Here is a 16,769-nt window from a genome sequence, read left to right on the forward strand (position 1 = left end):
AAAACCTTTATTGCTAAAAATGCTAACCATCATGTGAGCTTTTAACAAGTTGTAATCTCTTTGCTGGTGGAGGGTCTTGCCTCTGTGTTGGTGGTTGCTGAAGGGTGGCTGGCTTTGGCAATTTTTTAAAGTAAGACAGTGAATGGGGCGCCTGGGTGGCGCAGTCGGTTAAGCGTCCGACTTCAACCAGGTCACGATCTCACGGTCCATGAGTTCGAGCTCTGCGTCGGGCTCTGGGCTGATGGCTCAGAGCCTGGAGCCTGTTTCCGATTCTGTGTCTCCCTCTCTCTCTGCCCCTCGCCCGTTCATGCTCTGTCTCTCTCTGTCCCAAAAATAAATAAACGTTGAAAAAAAAAATTAAAAAAAAATAAAGTAAGACAGTGAAGTTTGCCTCATCAATTGACTCTTCGCAAATGATTTGTCTGTAGCATGTAGTGCTTTTAGCCACAGTAGAACTTCTTCCAAAATTGGAGTCCATCCTCTCAAACCCTGCTGCTGCTTTACCTACTAAGTTTATGTGATATTCTAAATCCTTTGTTGTCAAAGCTCTTTCACCAGGAGTAGATCCCATCTCAAGAAACCTCTTTCTTTGCTTGTCTGTAGGAAGGAGCTGTTCATCTGTTCCAAGTTTTATCATGAGATGGCAGCAACACAGTCACATCTTTGAGCTCCACTTCTGATTCTGTTTCTCTTGATATTTTCACATCTGCAGTCAGAACACATACACCATGTATTAAGTTTGCTGTGTTGTATGGGTATGGTTCATGGTACCTGAAAACAATTATAATAGTAAAGTCGAAGATCACTAATCACAGATCACCATAAATATGAAAAAGTTTTAAATATTGTGAGAATTACCAAAACATGGCACAGACACAAAGTAAGCAAATACTGTTGGAAAAATGGCACCCATAGACTTGTATGATGTATGGTTACCACAGACTCTCAATTTAAGTGTAGTTTCTGTGAAGCACAATAAAGGGAAGTGTGATAAAACAATGTATGCCTGTAGACAAGCCTGATACATTTGAGAGGTCTTTTAAAGTATTTTAGATATTCATGTTTTAGAGGTGAGATTGTTGGCTGCCTATACACTACTTTGCATTGTTGGGTAATGGCTGTATTGTGCCTAGTATCCATTTCAAATGCATACAGAGGAGAACATTATTACTTGTCAGCAGTTTGGAATCTGTCTTGTGTTTAGGCCTAATTATCTTGATTTTGATTACTTTGAATATTTACTTGGGGATTATGATACTATGCCATTTTTCCCTCTTATGTGTCTGCTTATTTTTAGGTCCTGCAGTTTCAAGAGCAGACAGCCACCCTGGTACCTTACTGAGAAATTCAGCAGGTAATGGGTCAATATATTTTCCAATATTGAATAATTGTCTTTTTATTTAAAGGACTTGCTGGGGGGGCGCCTGGGTGGCGCAGTCGGTTAAGCGTCCGACTTCAGCCAGGTCACGATCTCGCGGTCCGTGAGTTCGAGCCCCGCGTCAGGCTCTGGGCTGATGGCTCGGAGCCTGGAGCCTGTTTCCGATTCTGTGTCTCCCTCTCTCTCTGCTCCTCCCCCGTTCATGCTTTGTCTCTCTCTGTCCCAAAAATAAATAAACGTTGAAAAAAAAAAAAAAAAATTTAAAAAAAAAAAAAAAAAATAAAGGACTTGCTGGGTATTTGACATGCTTTTTTCTGTCTCCATATTTACCTATTTTAATATTGAACTTTTTTTCTTTTTCAAGGAAATCGAAATTCATTTCAGTAATATGTAATTTAAATGTGTAATATGTCAGGCTTATATTATTAAGAGGTATAACAATTTCTTACCTCAATGACTGAGCCTTTTTTAAAATTTATTATTTTTAAGCTTTTCCCTATCAGAGGCAAACACTTAACCCTTCTGGAGGCTCAGGAGTGATCAGTATAGACAACAGTGGTGAAACTGATGGATCTGGGGGTATGTCAGATTTTATCACTGTCAGATGAATGAATGATAACTGTTGGATTTCAACAACTGTAAGTAGAGTCTAAAAAACTTAGAATTTTTTTCTAATTTATCCTGAAGAATTGGGACATCTTTCTTTCTTCTTAAGAATGGAATAATTTTTATTTTATTATATCTTTAATTGATATCCTTGCATTCTGTTTCATCTTAAGGTAAAGAACAAGCTATGTTCCACTTAGGACGTACTGAACCTCAGTATTTCTGTAATACTTAAGAGAATATTAGCAAATATTTTATTTATTAAAGACAATTGTGAACTCTTGGGATTGCTGACCAAAAAGGGACCAGCTACTAGAGAAAGCACAGCACAGATTAAATTTGTGTTTGTAGAAAAGTCATCACAAAAAAAAGGGAAAAGATGAAGAATATTATTCTACCCAGTCTTGTTCCTGTTTTTAATTTCTTGTACTTTTTTCACTATGTCATCTTGACTCTGATTAAGGCAACCCAGAGTTCACCTTTAATATATGATAGGGAACTGTAAATCCAAGCTCCCACTGAAAATGACAATTCAGAATTTAGATTATAATTTCTCTTCATTAATAGTATGAACCAAATTTACTACATGGAATGGTTGTGGGGGTCCTCTCTCCCATGGACTCCAGCACAGGATTCTGAATACGAGGGATGCCTGATCTCCTTCATTGACTTACTGAACCCCGAGTAATCTGGATAGCTTAAGTGTTAATGTGATTCAGGAGGGAAAAAAACAAATATGGACTAGATAGTAGGTAGACCTGGAGCCTACTCCTAGATTCTGTTTCTGTCTAGCTGTGTGGTCTTGAGAAAGTCACTTTACTTCTCTGGGCTCCTTATTCATCTGTGAAATGACATAGCATGAAATAGTGGGGAACACACTAGAAAGGAGAGGCAGTCTGAGTTCTTGTATCAATTCTGTTGCTAAATAGCTGCTTGACTAAGACATGGAAGTCAGCAAAGCACCCTAATTGTCACTTTCTGAATCTGACACTTTCTCCACCTTTCACAGAGGGGTGTTGTCAGTCTATGAAAATAATGTTAAGAGAAGTGGTTTTTCAAGATAGATAAGTGAGAAAACGTGTATAGAGGTTTAATTATATAATTAGATTAATTTATTCTGTTAACATTTATTTGGTCCCTTCTAATCTGTGCTAGGCATTGTAGATATTGACTTTAATAAAACATAGTTCGGGGCGCCTGGGTGGCGCAGTCGGTTAAGCGTCCGACTTCAGCCAGGTCACGATCTCGCGGTCCGTGAGTTCGAGCCCCGCATCGGGCTCTGGGCTGATGGCTCAGAGCCTGGAGCCTGTTTCCGATTCTGTGTCTCCCTCTCTCTCTGCCCCTCCCCCGTTCATGCTCTGTCTCTCTCTGTCCCAAAAATAAATAAACGTTGAAAAAAAAATTAAAAAAAAAATAAATAAAACATAGTTCTATCTGTTGGGGAGCAATGGGAATAATAAATATACATGTATACAGATTTTATATATTTTTATATATATATACAATAGTAAGGTGTGAGATAAGTACTGACGTCAATCTGTAAAGTATCATGAGGATAATTATTTATTTTGGCCTGAAAGATTAGCATGGAATTGGATTTATATGGCTAGATATTAGCATGTGTTATTCAAATTATGAGCAGTAATTCAATTTATATATTATCCGAGTTTCTAAAATATAAAAAAAAGTATTCTGGAAAAATATTGAATGTGTTGACTCCAGTCTTAAGTGCTAAGTGCTTTCTTTGTGGTGGGTCTTTTGTTTTGTTTTTGAGATGTAATTCACATACCATAAACACCATTTAAATAAAGTTTATGATTTAATGGTTTTTAGTGTATTCACAAAATTGATCAATTTTCAGAATATTTCCTTTGCCAAAAAGAAACCCTGTACTCATTAGCATTTACTCCCCATTCTCCCCCTCCTCCAGCCTTTGCCAATCACGAATTAGCTTTCTGTCTCTATCAATTTGCCTGTTTTTGACATTCCATAAATGGAAGCATACAATATGTTTTTTTTTTTTGTGGATGTCTTCTTAGCAGAACATTTTCAAGGTTCGTTTATCAGTTGATGGACTTGGGTTGTTTCCATCTTTTGGCGATTATGAATGATGGTGCTATCAACATTCCTGTGCAAGTTTTGTATGTAAATATTCATTCCTTTTGGGTGTGTACCTAGGAGTGGAACTGCTGCTGGGTCATGTGCTAACTCTACCTTTATCATTTTGAGGAACTGCCAAACTGTTTTCCGGAGTGGTCACATCATGTTTCAATCCCACTAGCATGTGTAATAAATCTTATTTCTCCACATCCTTACCAGCACTTGTCATGTCTATTTATTGTAGCCATCCTAGTGGATGTGAAGTATGTCTCTCACTGTGGTTTTGATTTACATTTTCCTAATGACTCATGATGTTAAGCAAATTTTCATGTGTTTATTGACCATTTATATGTCTTGTTTGGAGAAGTTCTTTGCCCATTTTTTAAAATGGATTATTTGTCTATATTTTTGAGTTGAAAGGGTTCTTTATATATTTTGGGTCCAAATTCCTTATTAGATATATGATTTGCAAATATCTTTTTTTTCTCATTCTGAGGGTTAAATTTTCACTTTCTTGATAGTGTTCTTTGAGGCATGAAACATTTTAGCCTTCATGAAATCTAGCTATCCAATTTTTTTTTTTTTTTTCTGGTTTGTGCTTTTGGTGTCATAGCTAAGAAATCACTGCCTAATTTATCACAAAGATTTACATTTATGTTTTCAGAGTTTGGTAATTTTAGCTGTTATGTTTTGCTCTTTGATCAATTTTTAGTTAAATTTTGCATATAATGGGATGTGGGGGTCCATCTTTTGCATGTGAATATCCAGTTTGATGTAGCACCATTTGTTTAAAAGACTTTTTTCTCCTTTGAATGCTCTTGTCACCCTTGTCAAAAATCAGTTGACCATAGACACATGAGCTTATGTACTTTAAGTTCTCTTCCACTGACATTCCATTGTCTTTCTTTATGGCAGTACCGCACTGTGTTGATTACTGGTACTTTATACTAATTTTGAAATCAGGAAGTGTAGGCTCTGCATTCTTGTTCTTGTTTTTCTAGATTGACTTGGCTATTCTGTTTTTCTTATATTTCCATATGAATTTTAGGATCACCTGTCAGTTTCTGAAAGGGAAAAAAAAAACAGCTTGGATTTTGGTAAGGATTGATCTGTAGATCACTTTGGGGAGTATTGCCATCTTAACAATATTAAGCCCTTTTGTCCATGAACATGGGATGCCTTTCTCTATATTTAGATTTTCTTTAATTTGTTTCACTGATGTTTTTCAGTTTTCATTGTACAATTCTTGCTCTTTAAGCGTGTTCCTAAAATTTTATTCTTTTTGATGTTATAATAAGTTACATTGGTTTCTTAGTTTCATTTTCTAATTGTTCATTGCTAGTTTTTACAACTGATGTTTGATGATTTGATCTCGTGTCTTGCAACCTTGCTAAATCTGTTACTAGCTCTAATTGTGTGTGTGTGGATTCCTTAGGATTTTCTGTATATAAGCTCATGCCATCTGTGAACAGAGTTTTTTTTCTTTCTTTTCCATCTGGATGTCTTTTCTGTCTTTTCCTTGCCTACTTTCCCTGGCAAGGACCTCTGTACAATGTTGAAAAGAATTGGGGAGAGCAGACATCCTCGTCTTTCTTCTGTACTTAGCTTTCAGTCTTCCACCATTGAGTGTGATGTTAGCTGTGAGTTTTTTTCAGAATGGCTTTTATCAGTGTGACAGAGTTTCCTTCTCTTCTGAGTTTGTTGAGTGTTTTTATTATGGAATGGTGTTGGGTTTTACAAATGCATTTTCCTCATCTGTGGAGAAAATCATGCGGTCTTTGTCCTTTATTATATTGCTGTGGTTTTTTATTACATTGATTTTCATATGTTGAGCCAAGATTTCATTCCTGGTATAAATCCCAAGCATGGTATATAATCCTTTTTGCATCTTGCTAGATTTGATTTGTTGATATTTTGTTGAAGATATCATGTGTGTATTTGCAGGAGATTTTGGTCTATCATTTACTTTTCTTGACATGTATTTATCTGGTTTTGCTCTCAGGGTAATACCGGCTTAATAGAATGAGGTAGGAAGTGTTTTCTACCGTTTTTTTAAGTGTTTATGAAGAATTGGTGCTCATATTTGTTTTAACATTTGGTAGAATTCTCCAGTAAAGCCATCTGGTCCTGGACTTCTGTACATGTGTGAGAAGGTTTTCGATTTCCAATTCAATCTCTTTACTTGTTATGGGTATATTCAGACTATTTCTTCTTGAGTCAATGTCCATAGTTTTTATCTTTGTAGAAATTTGTTCATTTCATCCAGATTACTTAATATAACAAAATTTTTCATAGTATTTCTTTGCAAATCCTTTTTATTTCTGTAATGGCAGCAGTAATGTTTCCTCATTCTTTCCTGATTTTAGCAATTTGAATCTTCTATTTTTTTTCTTAATTAGTCTAGCTAAAAGTTTGTTGATTTTGTTTATCTTTTTCAAGGAACCTACTTTTGATTTCATTGGCGTTTTCTATTTCCCATTATTTCGTTTTGTAACATACTTCCTTATACATCAGCGGCTCTCCAAGTAGTTTGGGATCCCTTAGCTTCTCTCAGCCAATCCTTCAAATTAATATTGTTTTCATAATAATAGCATAATATCCTTTAGCAGGTCCTTGAAGTTAATATTTTTTTTCATAATAATATCAAGACTTGTACTCTTCAGCATTATGATTTTGAAGTAGAGATGAGAATCTAGATGTTTTTTATTTAGCCAGACATTAAAGAGTTTGCAAAGATGTAAAACAGTGCTATTATTTTCACTAAATTTTTTTTGGAGGGGAAATATAGTTATTTTTTATTTAAAAATATACTGTGCATAGTGGCATATCTTCCTTTTTTAAAATGAACTATTAAATCTCTTTACTGGAGATTTTTACCAAAAAAGCCCTTAGAAGTCTTCAGTGATTTTTTAGTAGTGTAAAGGGGCCTGTGGTCAAAAAGTTTTAGGGGCACCTGGGTGGCTCAGTTGGTTGAGCGTCCGACTTGGGCTCATGTATGTCATGATCTCACAGTTCGTGAGTTTGAGCCCCGTGTTGGTCTCTGTGCTGACAGCTCAGAGCCTGGAGACTGCTTCGGATTCTGTGTCTCCCTTTCTCTCTGTTCCTCTCTGCTCACAGTTTCTCTCTCAAAAATAAATAAAGATTAAAAAAAAAAGTTTTAAAGCTGCTATTTATCTTTAGTCTTAAAAAAAAAAATTATGATTTGGATATTCCTTTTTTGTAGCTAAATAAAATAGAAGAGCCAAATAATTCATTCAGAATTTTAGATGTAAGAGCCAGGATTTAAAACTGAATTTTTAATATTTCAGAATTTGTGCCCTTTTAAAATTATAATACTGTGCCCTATTGCATTATTGAATACCTAATTATTTGACTTTTCTTTTTTTTTTCTACATTATTTCATACTCAGATTTCTCAGGATTTAAAACAAGCTAATTAGTCAGTTTTTTAGAGTATTTTCTCAGAACTGTGTGGTGAGATGTTAGATGCTATAAATATAGTTTTTCTCAGACTGTATAATGATTCTTTGGCATTTCCTCAACAGTGAGATGTGTCATGGGAATGCTGAAAAAGAGAATCAGGGATGAGAAGACCAATGTCCGGAAGTCTGCACTCCAGGTGTGAGTTTTTCTAGGTATTCTTGAATGTGCTCTTTTTTCAAGCACTAAAAATCTGGAAATATTTCATAAAAATTTTGCCATGCTCATTATTTAACTTGTTTTTCACCTAACATTTGTTCATTTTGATCCCATTGTATGTATAAATTACAGAGATGAACTAAAAGGTTTATCTGTTTTTAAAATTCCTGCTGGGTTGTTGACTTTAAGAATTGCATATTTTGGGGCACCTGGATGGCTCAGTTGGTTAAGCATCCGACTAGTTCAGGTCGTGATCTTGCGGTTTGTGAGTTCAGGCCCTGGGACAGGCTCTGTGCTGACAGGTCAGAGCCTGGAGCCTGTTTCGGTTTCTGTGTTTCCCTCTCTCTCTATGGCCCTTCCACACTTGTGCTCTGTCTCTCTCTCTCTCTCTCTCTCTCAAAAATAAACATTAAAACATTTTTTTTAATACAAAAATTTTTAAAAGAATTACATATTTATATTCTTAATTTCTCATTTTAGAATAGGGATTCTTAATCTGGGGACCATGAATGAATTTTAATAGGGTGCATGTAAGCCCCAAAATGGTTTGTAAATACTTGTTTATATAAATGTATGTCAGACTTTCTCCAGAGAGAGGCCTGAGCTTTCATCAGATTCTGAAAAGGTGGGATGTTACTGGGTGGAGGGATGGATCTGTACCTCAGAAATGTTAAGAACCACAGACTTAAGTCTTATTTTTGTCTACAGTGTGTCTTTTTTCTATACATAAGTCTTTTTTCTATACATAATTCATGTTACATATGCTTCTTCTAGGTATTAGTGAGTATTTTGAAACACTGTGACATCTTGGGTATGAAAGAAGAGCTATTGCTTCTGCAGGACCAGTGTCGGGACCCTGCAGTGTCTGTCCGAAAGCAGGCCTTACAGTCTCTTACTGAACTTCTCATGGTGAGAGACAGTGTGTTTTTACATTAAAAATAATTCAGCATACAGGGTGCCTGGGGGGCTCAGTTGGTTAAGTGCCCGATTCTTGATTTTGGCTCAGGTCATGATCTCAGGGTCATGAGTTCGAGCCCTGTGTCTAGACTCCATGCCCAGTGGAGCTTGCTTAAGTTTCTCTCTCCCTCTCCCTCTACACTGCCCCCTGTTCACCCCTCCTCCTTCTCACACATGTATAACTTTCTCTCTTTCTCTCTCTCTCTCTCTCTCTCTCTCTCTCTCTCTCTCTCTCACACACACACACACACACTAAATAAATAAGTAAATAAATAAGTAAATAAATAAATAATTCAGCCTAATAATTGCCTCTTGCAAAATATTAAATTGACTATTGGAAATTCTACCAGGTCTACTGAAGGACTATACAGTGGAAGAGAAGAGGTATGTTTCAATTACATATGATTATGTCTCATGTTGATATAATTATGGACTCATGCTAGAGAATGCTAGTGATTAGCCTTTTCTTGACTTCAGCTTAAATCTCACATAGAAATATGAGTGGTAAAATAGATTTGGTTAGGCCAGAGGCCTAGATTAATTTTTGAACATTAAAACCTATTAGATGATACTGTCAAAATAGCAGATCCACTAATCCAATATATAATTTACGTCTGCCAAATAATGAGCTTTTGAAGAATTTTTAAAGCCTGTTTATTTCTTTATTTTGTGATAGAAAGCATTAAACAGTGCATACTTTGACTTCCTCTGTCAGCATCTATTTTAATTTCTCTTTGGGATAAATATTTTTTATTTGCTCTTGATCTTAAATTATCAGGGCACCTGGGTGGCTCAGTTGGTTCAGCGTCTGACTTTGGCTCGGGTCATGGTCTCACCGTTAATGAGTTTGAGCCCTGCGTCCGGCTCTGTGATAACAGCTCGGAGCCTGGAGCCTGCTTCGGATTCTGTGTCTCCTTTCCTCTCTGCCCCTCCCTGGCTCTTGCTCACTCACTCTGTCTCTCTCAAAAATAAATAAATATTAATAAAAATAATTTAATTACCAAAAAGTGCTGATTTACTGTAATAATACAGTAATGACTGTCTAAGTTTAAAATTTCAGTATTCACTGATATACAGTAACTGGAGATTGAACTTTGTTTTAATATATATTTCAAGTGTTGATTTTTTTTTTCACTTGTTTATTTGTACTTGTGTGTGTGACCACACACAAGTCTCAAAACATTGACCACAGCCTCACTGATACATGTTTAGACTTCTGCTAGCATCAGACTTCTTTATGATTTCATGATGTTTAATTCCTAAGGCCCAGCCTGGATGTGTCCAGATACAGAAAGCCTGGCTAACAGGGATCATTCCAGCTGTGATGGACTGTGAGAGCACTGTGCAGGAAAAGGCTCTGGAATGCCTTGACCAGCTCCTGTTGCAGAACATTAAGCATTATAATAAATTCCATACTGGAGACAACAGCCAGGTACTGGCTTGGGCACTTCTTACTCTCCTTAGTACAGAAAACCAGGAACTGAGGTATGTTAATTGTGTGATTTGTTTTCCTTATAGAAAGCCATAAAAGTTGTTATTAAAATTTCTGTATTAGGGGTACCTGGGTGGCTCAGTGAGTTTAGTATATGACTCTTAATTTTGGCTCAGGTCATGATCTCATGGTCATGGGATTGAGCCCTGCATAGGATTCTGTGCTGACAGTGCAGAGCCTGCTTAGGATTCTCTCCCTCTGTCTGCCCTTCCTCCTCTTGCACATGTGCACGCTCTCTGACCCTCTCTCAAAAAAATAAACATTTTTTTAAAAATATTTCTGTATTGATCTTGGCAAATCAGCTTTCCAAATTACTTAATATATGTGAAGACTCAATTTTGGTCTTTTTTTTTTTTTTTGACCCAATTCAAATCTAGCATTTTCATGAGGACAATTTTCTGTGAAGACTTTGATCTCCTCCTTTGCTTTTCTCTGAGTGATTTTAGTTTTAATTGATGTCTTAATATATAGCAGAAAGCACTGATGGATATGATGTATTAATTTTAACTTTCCATAATACTAGTTTTTATGAAAGATGACTTCTTAGTTCTTAGAAATTAAACTTCTGACATTTTATTGGATTAGTTGACTTAATACCACTGCAGTATTCTTTCCCGTTAGATAACATTTGCCAAGTGTACACTATACAGTGAACACTGTAATGAGGAGTTAGCACCTATAACGGTGTATTTTAATCTATATTGCAGTAATCTTACAATCAGTTTGACTATTTTTTTCCTTTTTTTTATCATGTAGGAAACACTTTCCTATTTATTTACATGTAGTTATGGAGGAATATCATACAATAGAAACATAATAGATTTTTTTGATCATACAATACTGTTCTGTGGTCCTGGCAAAAATCACCTAATCTCTCTGAACGTTGGTTTTCGCATTTGTAAGAGCAGCCAGTTGGATTACATGATCTCTTCAGGTCCCTTTTTGTATTAAAACACTATGACTGAAAGCATATTCATTCATTAAATATTTTCTCAGTACCAGCTATATGCTTGGCTGAAATTCTTAGAAGAGAGGAGAATTTAGCTAGCAATAGAATCACTTACTTTTTTGATTTTCTTAGGGACATCTCAGTAAGCAACCCCAACATATTAAAATTCAGCATAAAAAGTAGTAGCCATTCTTCACAAAAAAGCAGGAGAGGCCTACTATATATATAGCTCATGAGATGCTGTTGGGAGGTTTATTTCATTTATTTTTATAAAACTTTTATACTGGAATATAACATGCATAGAAAAGTATAGTAGGTCAGTACATAGGTCAGTAAGTATAAAAAAGAAAATATACCCATGTAACTACCTCCCAGGTCAAGAAATAGAACATTGCTAAGCCCAAGTAATACCCTCACACTCCTTCCCATCACTGTCCTTCCCTTGTCAAAGGTAACCACTGCTGTGATTAGTTTCCTATGTTCTACAACTTTATATAAATGGAATTATGTGGTATATATTCTTTGTGTATCTGACTCCTAATACTCAAAGCAATAGAAGGCTCATTCACGTTATCGTGTGTAGCTATAGCATATTCACTTTCATTGCAGTTGTGTGTGTGTGTGTATGATTTTATGAATAAAACATAATTATCCATTCTGTTGATAGATAATTGAGTTGTTTCAATTTTTAAAATATTATATATAATGCTGCTATGGATATTCCTGTACACATCTGTTGATACACAGGTACCTGCATTTCTGTTGGGTATATACCCAGGAACAGTGTTGTTAAGTACATTTTTAGGCACCTCTAATGGATACTGCGAGGAAGTTTTCCAGAGGGTTCATACCAATTTACACTGCATTCTAGTAGGTGTGGGATTTATAATGTTCACATTTATGAATTACCTACTCAGGTCTCTAGCCTTCCTTTTATTTTTTTATTTTTATTTTTTTAATGTTTTTATTTATTTTTGAGACAGAGCATGAGCAGGGGAGGGGCAGAGAGAGAGGGAGACACAGAATCAGAAGCAGGCTCCAGGCTCTGAGCTGGCAGCACAGAGCCTGACATGGGGCTCGAACTCACGGACTGTGAGATCATGACCTGAGCTGAAGTCAGACGCTTAACTGACTGAGCCACCCAGGTGCCCCACTGGCCTTCCTTTTAGACTGTCACTCTTTTGCTTGTTCATCTGAAAGTGTTCACTACATATTCTGTAGACAAGCCATTGTTATATGTATTGCAAATGTCCTTTTCTACCTCATGATTTGCCTTTTTACTCTCCTGATGGTATCTTTTGATGAGTTCATTTTGTCAGTGGTTTTCCTTATGGTTAATATATTTTTTAGAGAAGTTCTTTTCCTACCTCAGGGTCATATATTCTCCCATATAATCTAGAAGTTTGTTTGTTTTTTTCTTTCTTCCTTTTATGTTTAGGTCTTTAGCTTACCTGCAATTAAGATGTGCCATAGTTTCCTTCACAGGCCTTGTTTTTTATTTTCACATAAGGGAATGTGCTTATATATATTTGAAGTCAGAAGGAAAGGGGGAGATAGAAAATACTGAGGATGAATGAAAGGAATACTTAGTGGAGTTTCTGAAAAAGAACAATATTATATGAAAGGACTCACTTTATAAGGTAGAAGGAGAGAACTTCAGAAATAAAAGGAAACAAAAAAATACAGGAAGGGGAGCACCTGGGTGGCTCAGTCAGTTGAGTGTCCGACTCAGCTCAGGTCATGATCCCACAGTTTGTGAGTCAGAGCCCCACATCGGGCTCTGAGCTGACAGCTGGGAGCCTGGAGCCTGCTTCAGATTCTGTGTCCCTCTCTCTGCCCCTCCCCCGCTTGCACTCTGTCCCTCTCTCAAAAATAAACATTGAAAAAAAAATACAAGAAGAAAAGTACAAAGGAGGAAATCATATGAACGCTAGAGCTTCCTCGCCTTCTCTTCTCAGTACAGTGATAGAATATTTACTCAGTACAGCAGTGTCAGAGCATTGTACACAGTAGCCAGAAAGGTGGAAATACCCCAGCTGTCCATGGATGAGTGAAAGGACAAACAAAATGTGGTATATGCATACAACAGGATATTTTTCAGCCTAAAAAAGTAACAATGCTGATGCATGCTACACTCTGGATGAACCTTTAAAACATGCTGAGTGAAATGGGCCTAATACAAAAGGACAATTAATGATGATTCCACTTATTTGAGATATATAGAATAGTCAAATGCTTAAAGACAAAAAGTAGAAAGGTGCTTATCAGGGGCTGTGGAGAAGGCAATGGGGAATTACTGTTAAATGGGTACAGAGTTTCAGTATGAGGTGATAACAGAGTTCTGGAGATGGATAATTGCACAACAGTGTGAATGTGCTTAACACCACTGAACTGTACACCTGAAAATGGTTAAAATGGTAAAAACTCTATTATCTATTTTAACACAAGGAAAAAAAAATATTTGCCCAAAGTTAGGAAGGAGAGTATAGAATTAGGGTCTTAAGTGCAAAGAAGTTTTGGAATAGCCATTATAGAAAATGAGCTATGGTACAAATTCTCAAAGTGTAATGGATGGATTCATGAGCTCAGACTGTTTTGATCATAATATTAAGGTGATATATGCCATTTTTCACTTTTATTCTTTCACAGAAGTACAGTACAGTTTTCCAGAACCGTATGATGATATTGAAGCAAATTGAATGCAGAAGCAGTTACAGTAATCCACCTGTCTTCTATTTAAGCCAGACTTTAAATAGATTTACGAAAGTATAGAGCAATGACACTCTTTTCACCAAGTTTATTTTGTTTTGAGAAAGATTGTTAACTTTTTTTTGTAAAGCAGTGCATCTATGTTAACATGTAATTGGCTTATTATTATTTTTAGATTAATAGATAAATATTTTTAAATTTCTCAGTTTTAATTTTGGCACAACAAATATTGATAGATATGATGGCCCACAAAACCAAAGCTCTTCAAGGTGGTCTGTAGGTTTTGAGTTCAAAAGTGCCCAGAAAAAGAAAAAAAAAGCACCCATAAATGAAAAAGTATGAGAGCCACTGAACTTGGGAATGAATTTTTCAAAAAGGAGTATTAAGAAATGTGAGGGCTAGGGGCGCCTGGGTGGCGCAGTCGGTTAAGCGTCCGACTTCAGCCAGGTCACGATCTCGCGGTCCGTGGGTTCGAGCCCCGCGTCAGGCTCTGGGCTGATGGCTCAGAGCCTGGAGCCTGTTTCCGATTCTGTGTCTCCCTCTCTCTCTGCCCCTCCCCCGTTCATGCTCTGTCTCTCTCTGTCCCAAAAATAAATAAACGTTGAAAAAAAAAAAATTTAAAAAAAAGAAATGTGAGGGCTAGCAGAATAGAGTTCTATAAACATTTGTAAACAAAATTTGTGACTTGTTCTTTGATAAACAGAAAGTAACTAGAAACATCAGCGAATGTTCAGGAAAAGAGACTTCACAGAACAGATGAATTTTGAATTTGAATCTTGAAGTTTCATAAGGGGGCAAAAGGGTATGTCCATGTAAAAGAAACAGCTGGTGCAAAGCCATAGAAGCATAAACAGTGTTCACTGTTCAGGAGCCAGAGGATTTCACTGCTGGGGAAATGGGGCTGCCTGGATATAAAATGAAACTGGAGAAGTTAAGCAGAGCCCAGATACTGCAGAGTTGTAACATAGCATTCTGAGAAGTTTGACTTTAGAGAAAACAGAGTGGGCAGGGGGAGGCTGCTGGTGAATATGAAGTGGATGGGTAATACAGGGTTTTATGTTTTAGGAAGTGCAAATCTTGAAAATAAAACACCCAGTTATTTTACCAGCAAAATGGGTTTATATGGAAGTAGCACAGAATTGCAATTGGAAACAAGCACACTGTGACAAACCACAAGAAAATCTGGAAATCAAAGGAAAGAACTGTTCTTAAAAAAGAGAAAGTTGGGAGGGGCTGCTTTGAAGAAAAGTCCATTGAAAGAAAGAGAGTTCAAGGTGGCGATGGTTTCTCAATGGCAGAGTTGTGACAGACTCTCATTGGCTGGGCTGTTGCTGGGCAAGAAGAAATCCTTCCTCTTGCTGGAGTAGTAAAGGGCAGCTTGTTTGTTCCTCTTGGGTATGGGAGTCCTATCCCTTCCTGTTGGGTTTGCAGTTGATGACCAGTGGTAGGCATGAGAGCTCGCCATGCTGGCCTCCCAGCTCCACTGCCAATGAGGTTTCCTCTATTCAGTTTCACAGGAAGGGTAGCAAAGGTGCTTATGTTGGGTGACCAGGAGCTGACTAGAATCTAAGAAAACAGGCTACCACTGAAGTGATTTAAGTTAAAGGTGATGAGGGCCTGCATCAAGGATAAGGCAGTGGGCATGAAGAGAATGGGGTATATTTAAAAATGTTTAACAAGGGGAAGTACAGAGGTGGTAAAGGTTTGATTTGAGGGTTGAAAGAGATCAGTGTACTTCCTCTACTCAGGTTGCTCACAGTCTAGTGGAAAGAAACAAAATAAATTCACAGTTTTGGTAGACTTTTAGGAGGAAAGAGGGAGGGCATAGAGCAGTTTGGTAGTTTTTTTGTCTTTGTTTTTGTTTGTTAATCTTTTTCCTTGTTTTAGCTATTAATGGTGGCAAGAGGTGAATTATTCCCAGAAGTGGAATAAATAGAAATTAACCAGGCAGCCATAATAGAGTTTCCAGACAGAAAATAACAATGCAAAGGTTTAGAGGCCTGAAGGCTCCATGAGGCTATCCAAAATAACTGGTCAATGGGATTACTGTTGACTGAGGTATGGAAAGCAGAGGCAGGAGATGGAGCCCAATTTAAATGTGTGCTTGCAATGCTTTGACATGTCTGAGTGGAGAGCTTTTGGTAATGGATGAGATCACCCAGCGTTCAGTTGTAGATAAGAGAAGAGGACTAAGAATAGAACTTTTCAAAATCAGCCATAAGACTGATTTGAAAAAAGGAAAAGAACAGAGATCCAATAAGTAGACCAGAGTACAAGGGCAGAGAGAATGGTCAATAATGTCTAGTAGAGGTGATGGAAAATGGAGACTAAAGATAGTGGATTGATTTTGATACTAGGATAGAGGTCAGTGGTGCTGTACAAAAGACACAGGTTGCTCTCTATTGAAAACATTCTGACTTGGTAGGGAGTGGCTTATGATCAACAACGGGGCTAATTGAAGGGTAAGCTAAATGAGGGGGGCTTTGGAAACTGTTCAACTCATGTGGAAAGGTGTGAGTTGTCCTAAGAGCCAAATTTGAGGTTTCAACTGGAAGTTAGAGAATTTTTCCCCATTCTATTCATGTCTTATAGTAAACATTACTTAATATTTTGTGTGATTCTTTTTAATAAATTTTAAAATATTTACTGATTCCATGTGTTGTTTTTGGACCATAATCGTATATGAGTTATGAGTTACCTGCAGTAAAACTCTAGATGTTTATAGACAGATTTTTTAACAATAGATAATTTATTAAAACAATTTATATGGGCATGCTTATTGTATATAGATGTGTTTATTTTGTTACAGTTGCCTTCTGATGCTTTTAGAATTCCTTTTTTTCTTTTTTTCATTTAATGAGAAAGTCTTGGGGTGTGTGTGAGCGTGTGTGCGCGTGCGCATGTGTGATCACATGTGTGTTCCTAGCAGTCTAAGGAAAA

At 36.8% G+C, this 16,769-nt stretch overlaps 1 protein-coding gene across 1 annotated transcript in view; it reads left to right on the top strand.

Moving 5' to 3' along the window:
• The window catches only part of NCAPD3 (non-SMC condensin II complex subunit D3), a 66,733-nt gene that overhangs the window by 20,064 nt on the left and 29,900 nt on the right, over nucleotides 1-16,769 (top strand). The window contains exons 12-16 of the mRNA XM_086678632.1: nucleotides 1,298-1,354; nucleotides 1,868-1,957; nucleotides 7,629-7,702; nucleotides 8,497-8,631; nucleotides 9,944-10,164. Coding sequence (XP_086534758.1) covers nucleotides 1,298-1,354; nucleotides 1,868-1,957; nucleotides 7,629-7,702; nucleotides 8,497-8,631; nucleotides 9,944-10,164 — 577 coding nt within the window. The remainder of the gene's footprint in view (nucleotides 1-1,297; nucleotides 1,355-1,867; nucleotides 1,958-7,628; nucleotides 7,703-8,496; nucleotides 8,632-9,943; nucleotides 10,165-16,769) is intronic.

The sequence above is a fragment of the Puma concolor genome, chromosome D1 (assembly GCF_028749965.1).
Source record: "Puma concolor isolate L17-30 chromosome D1, mPumCon1.1.hap2, whole genome shotgun sequence".
Classification (NCBI taxonomy): Eukaryota; Metazoa; Chordata; class Mammalia; order Carnivora; family Felidae; genus Puma; species Puma concolor.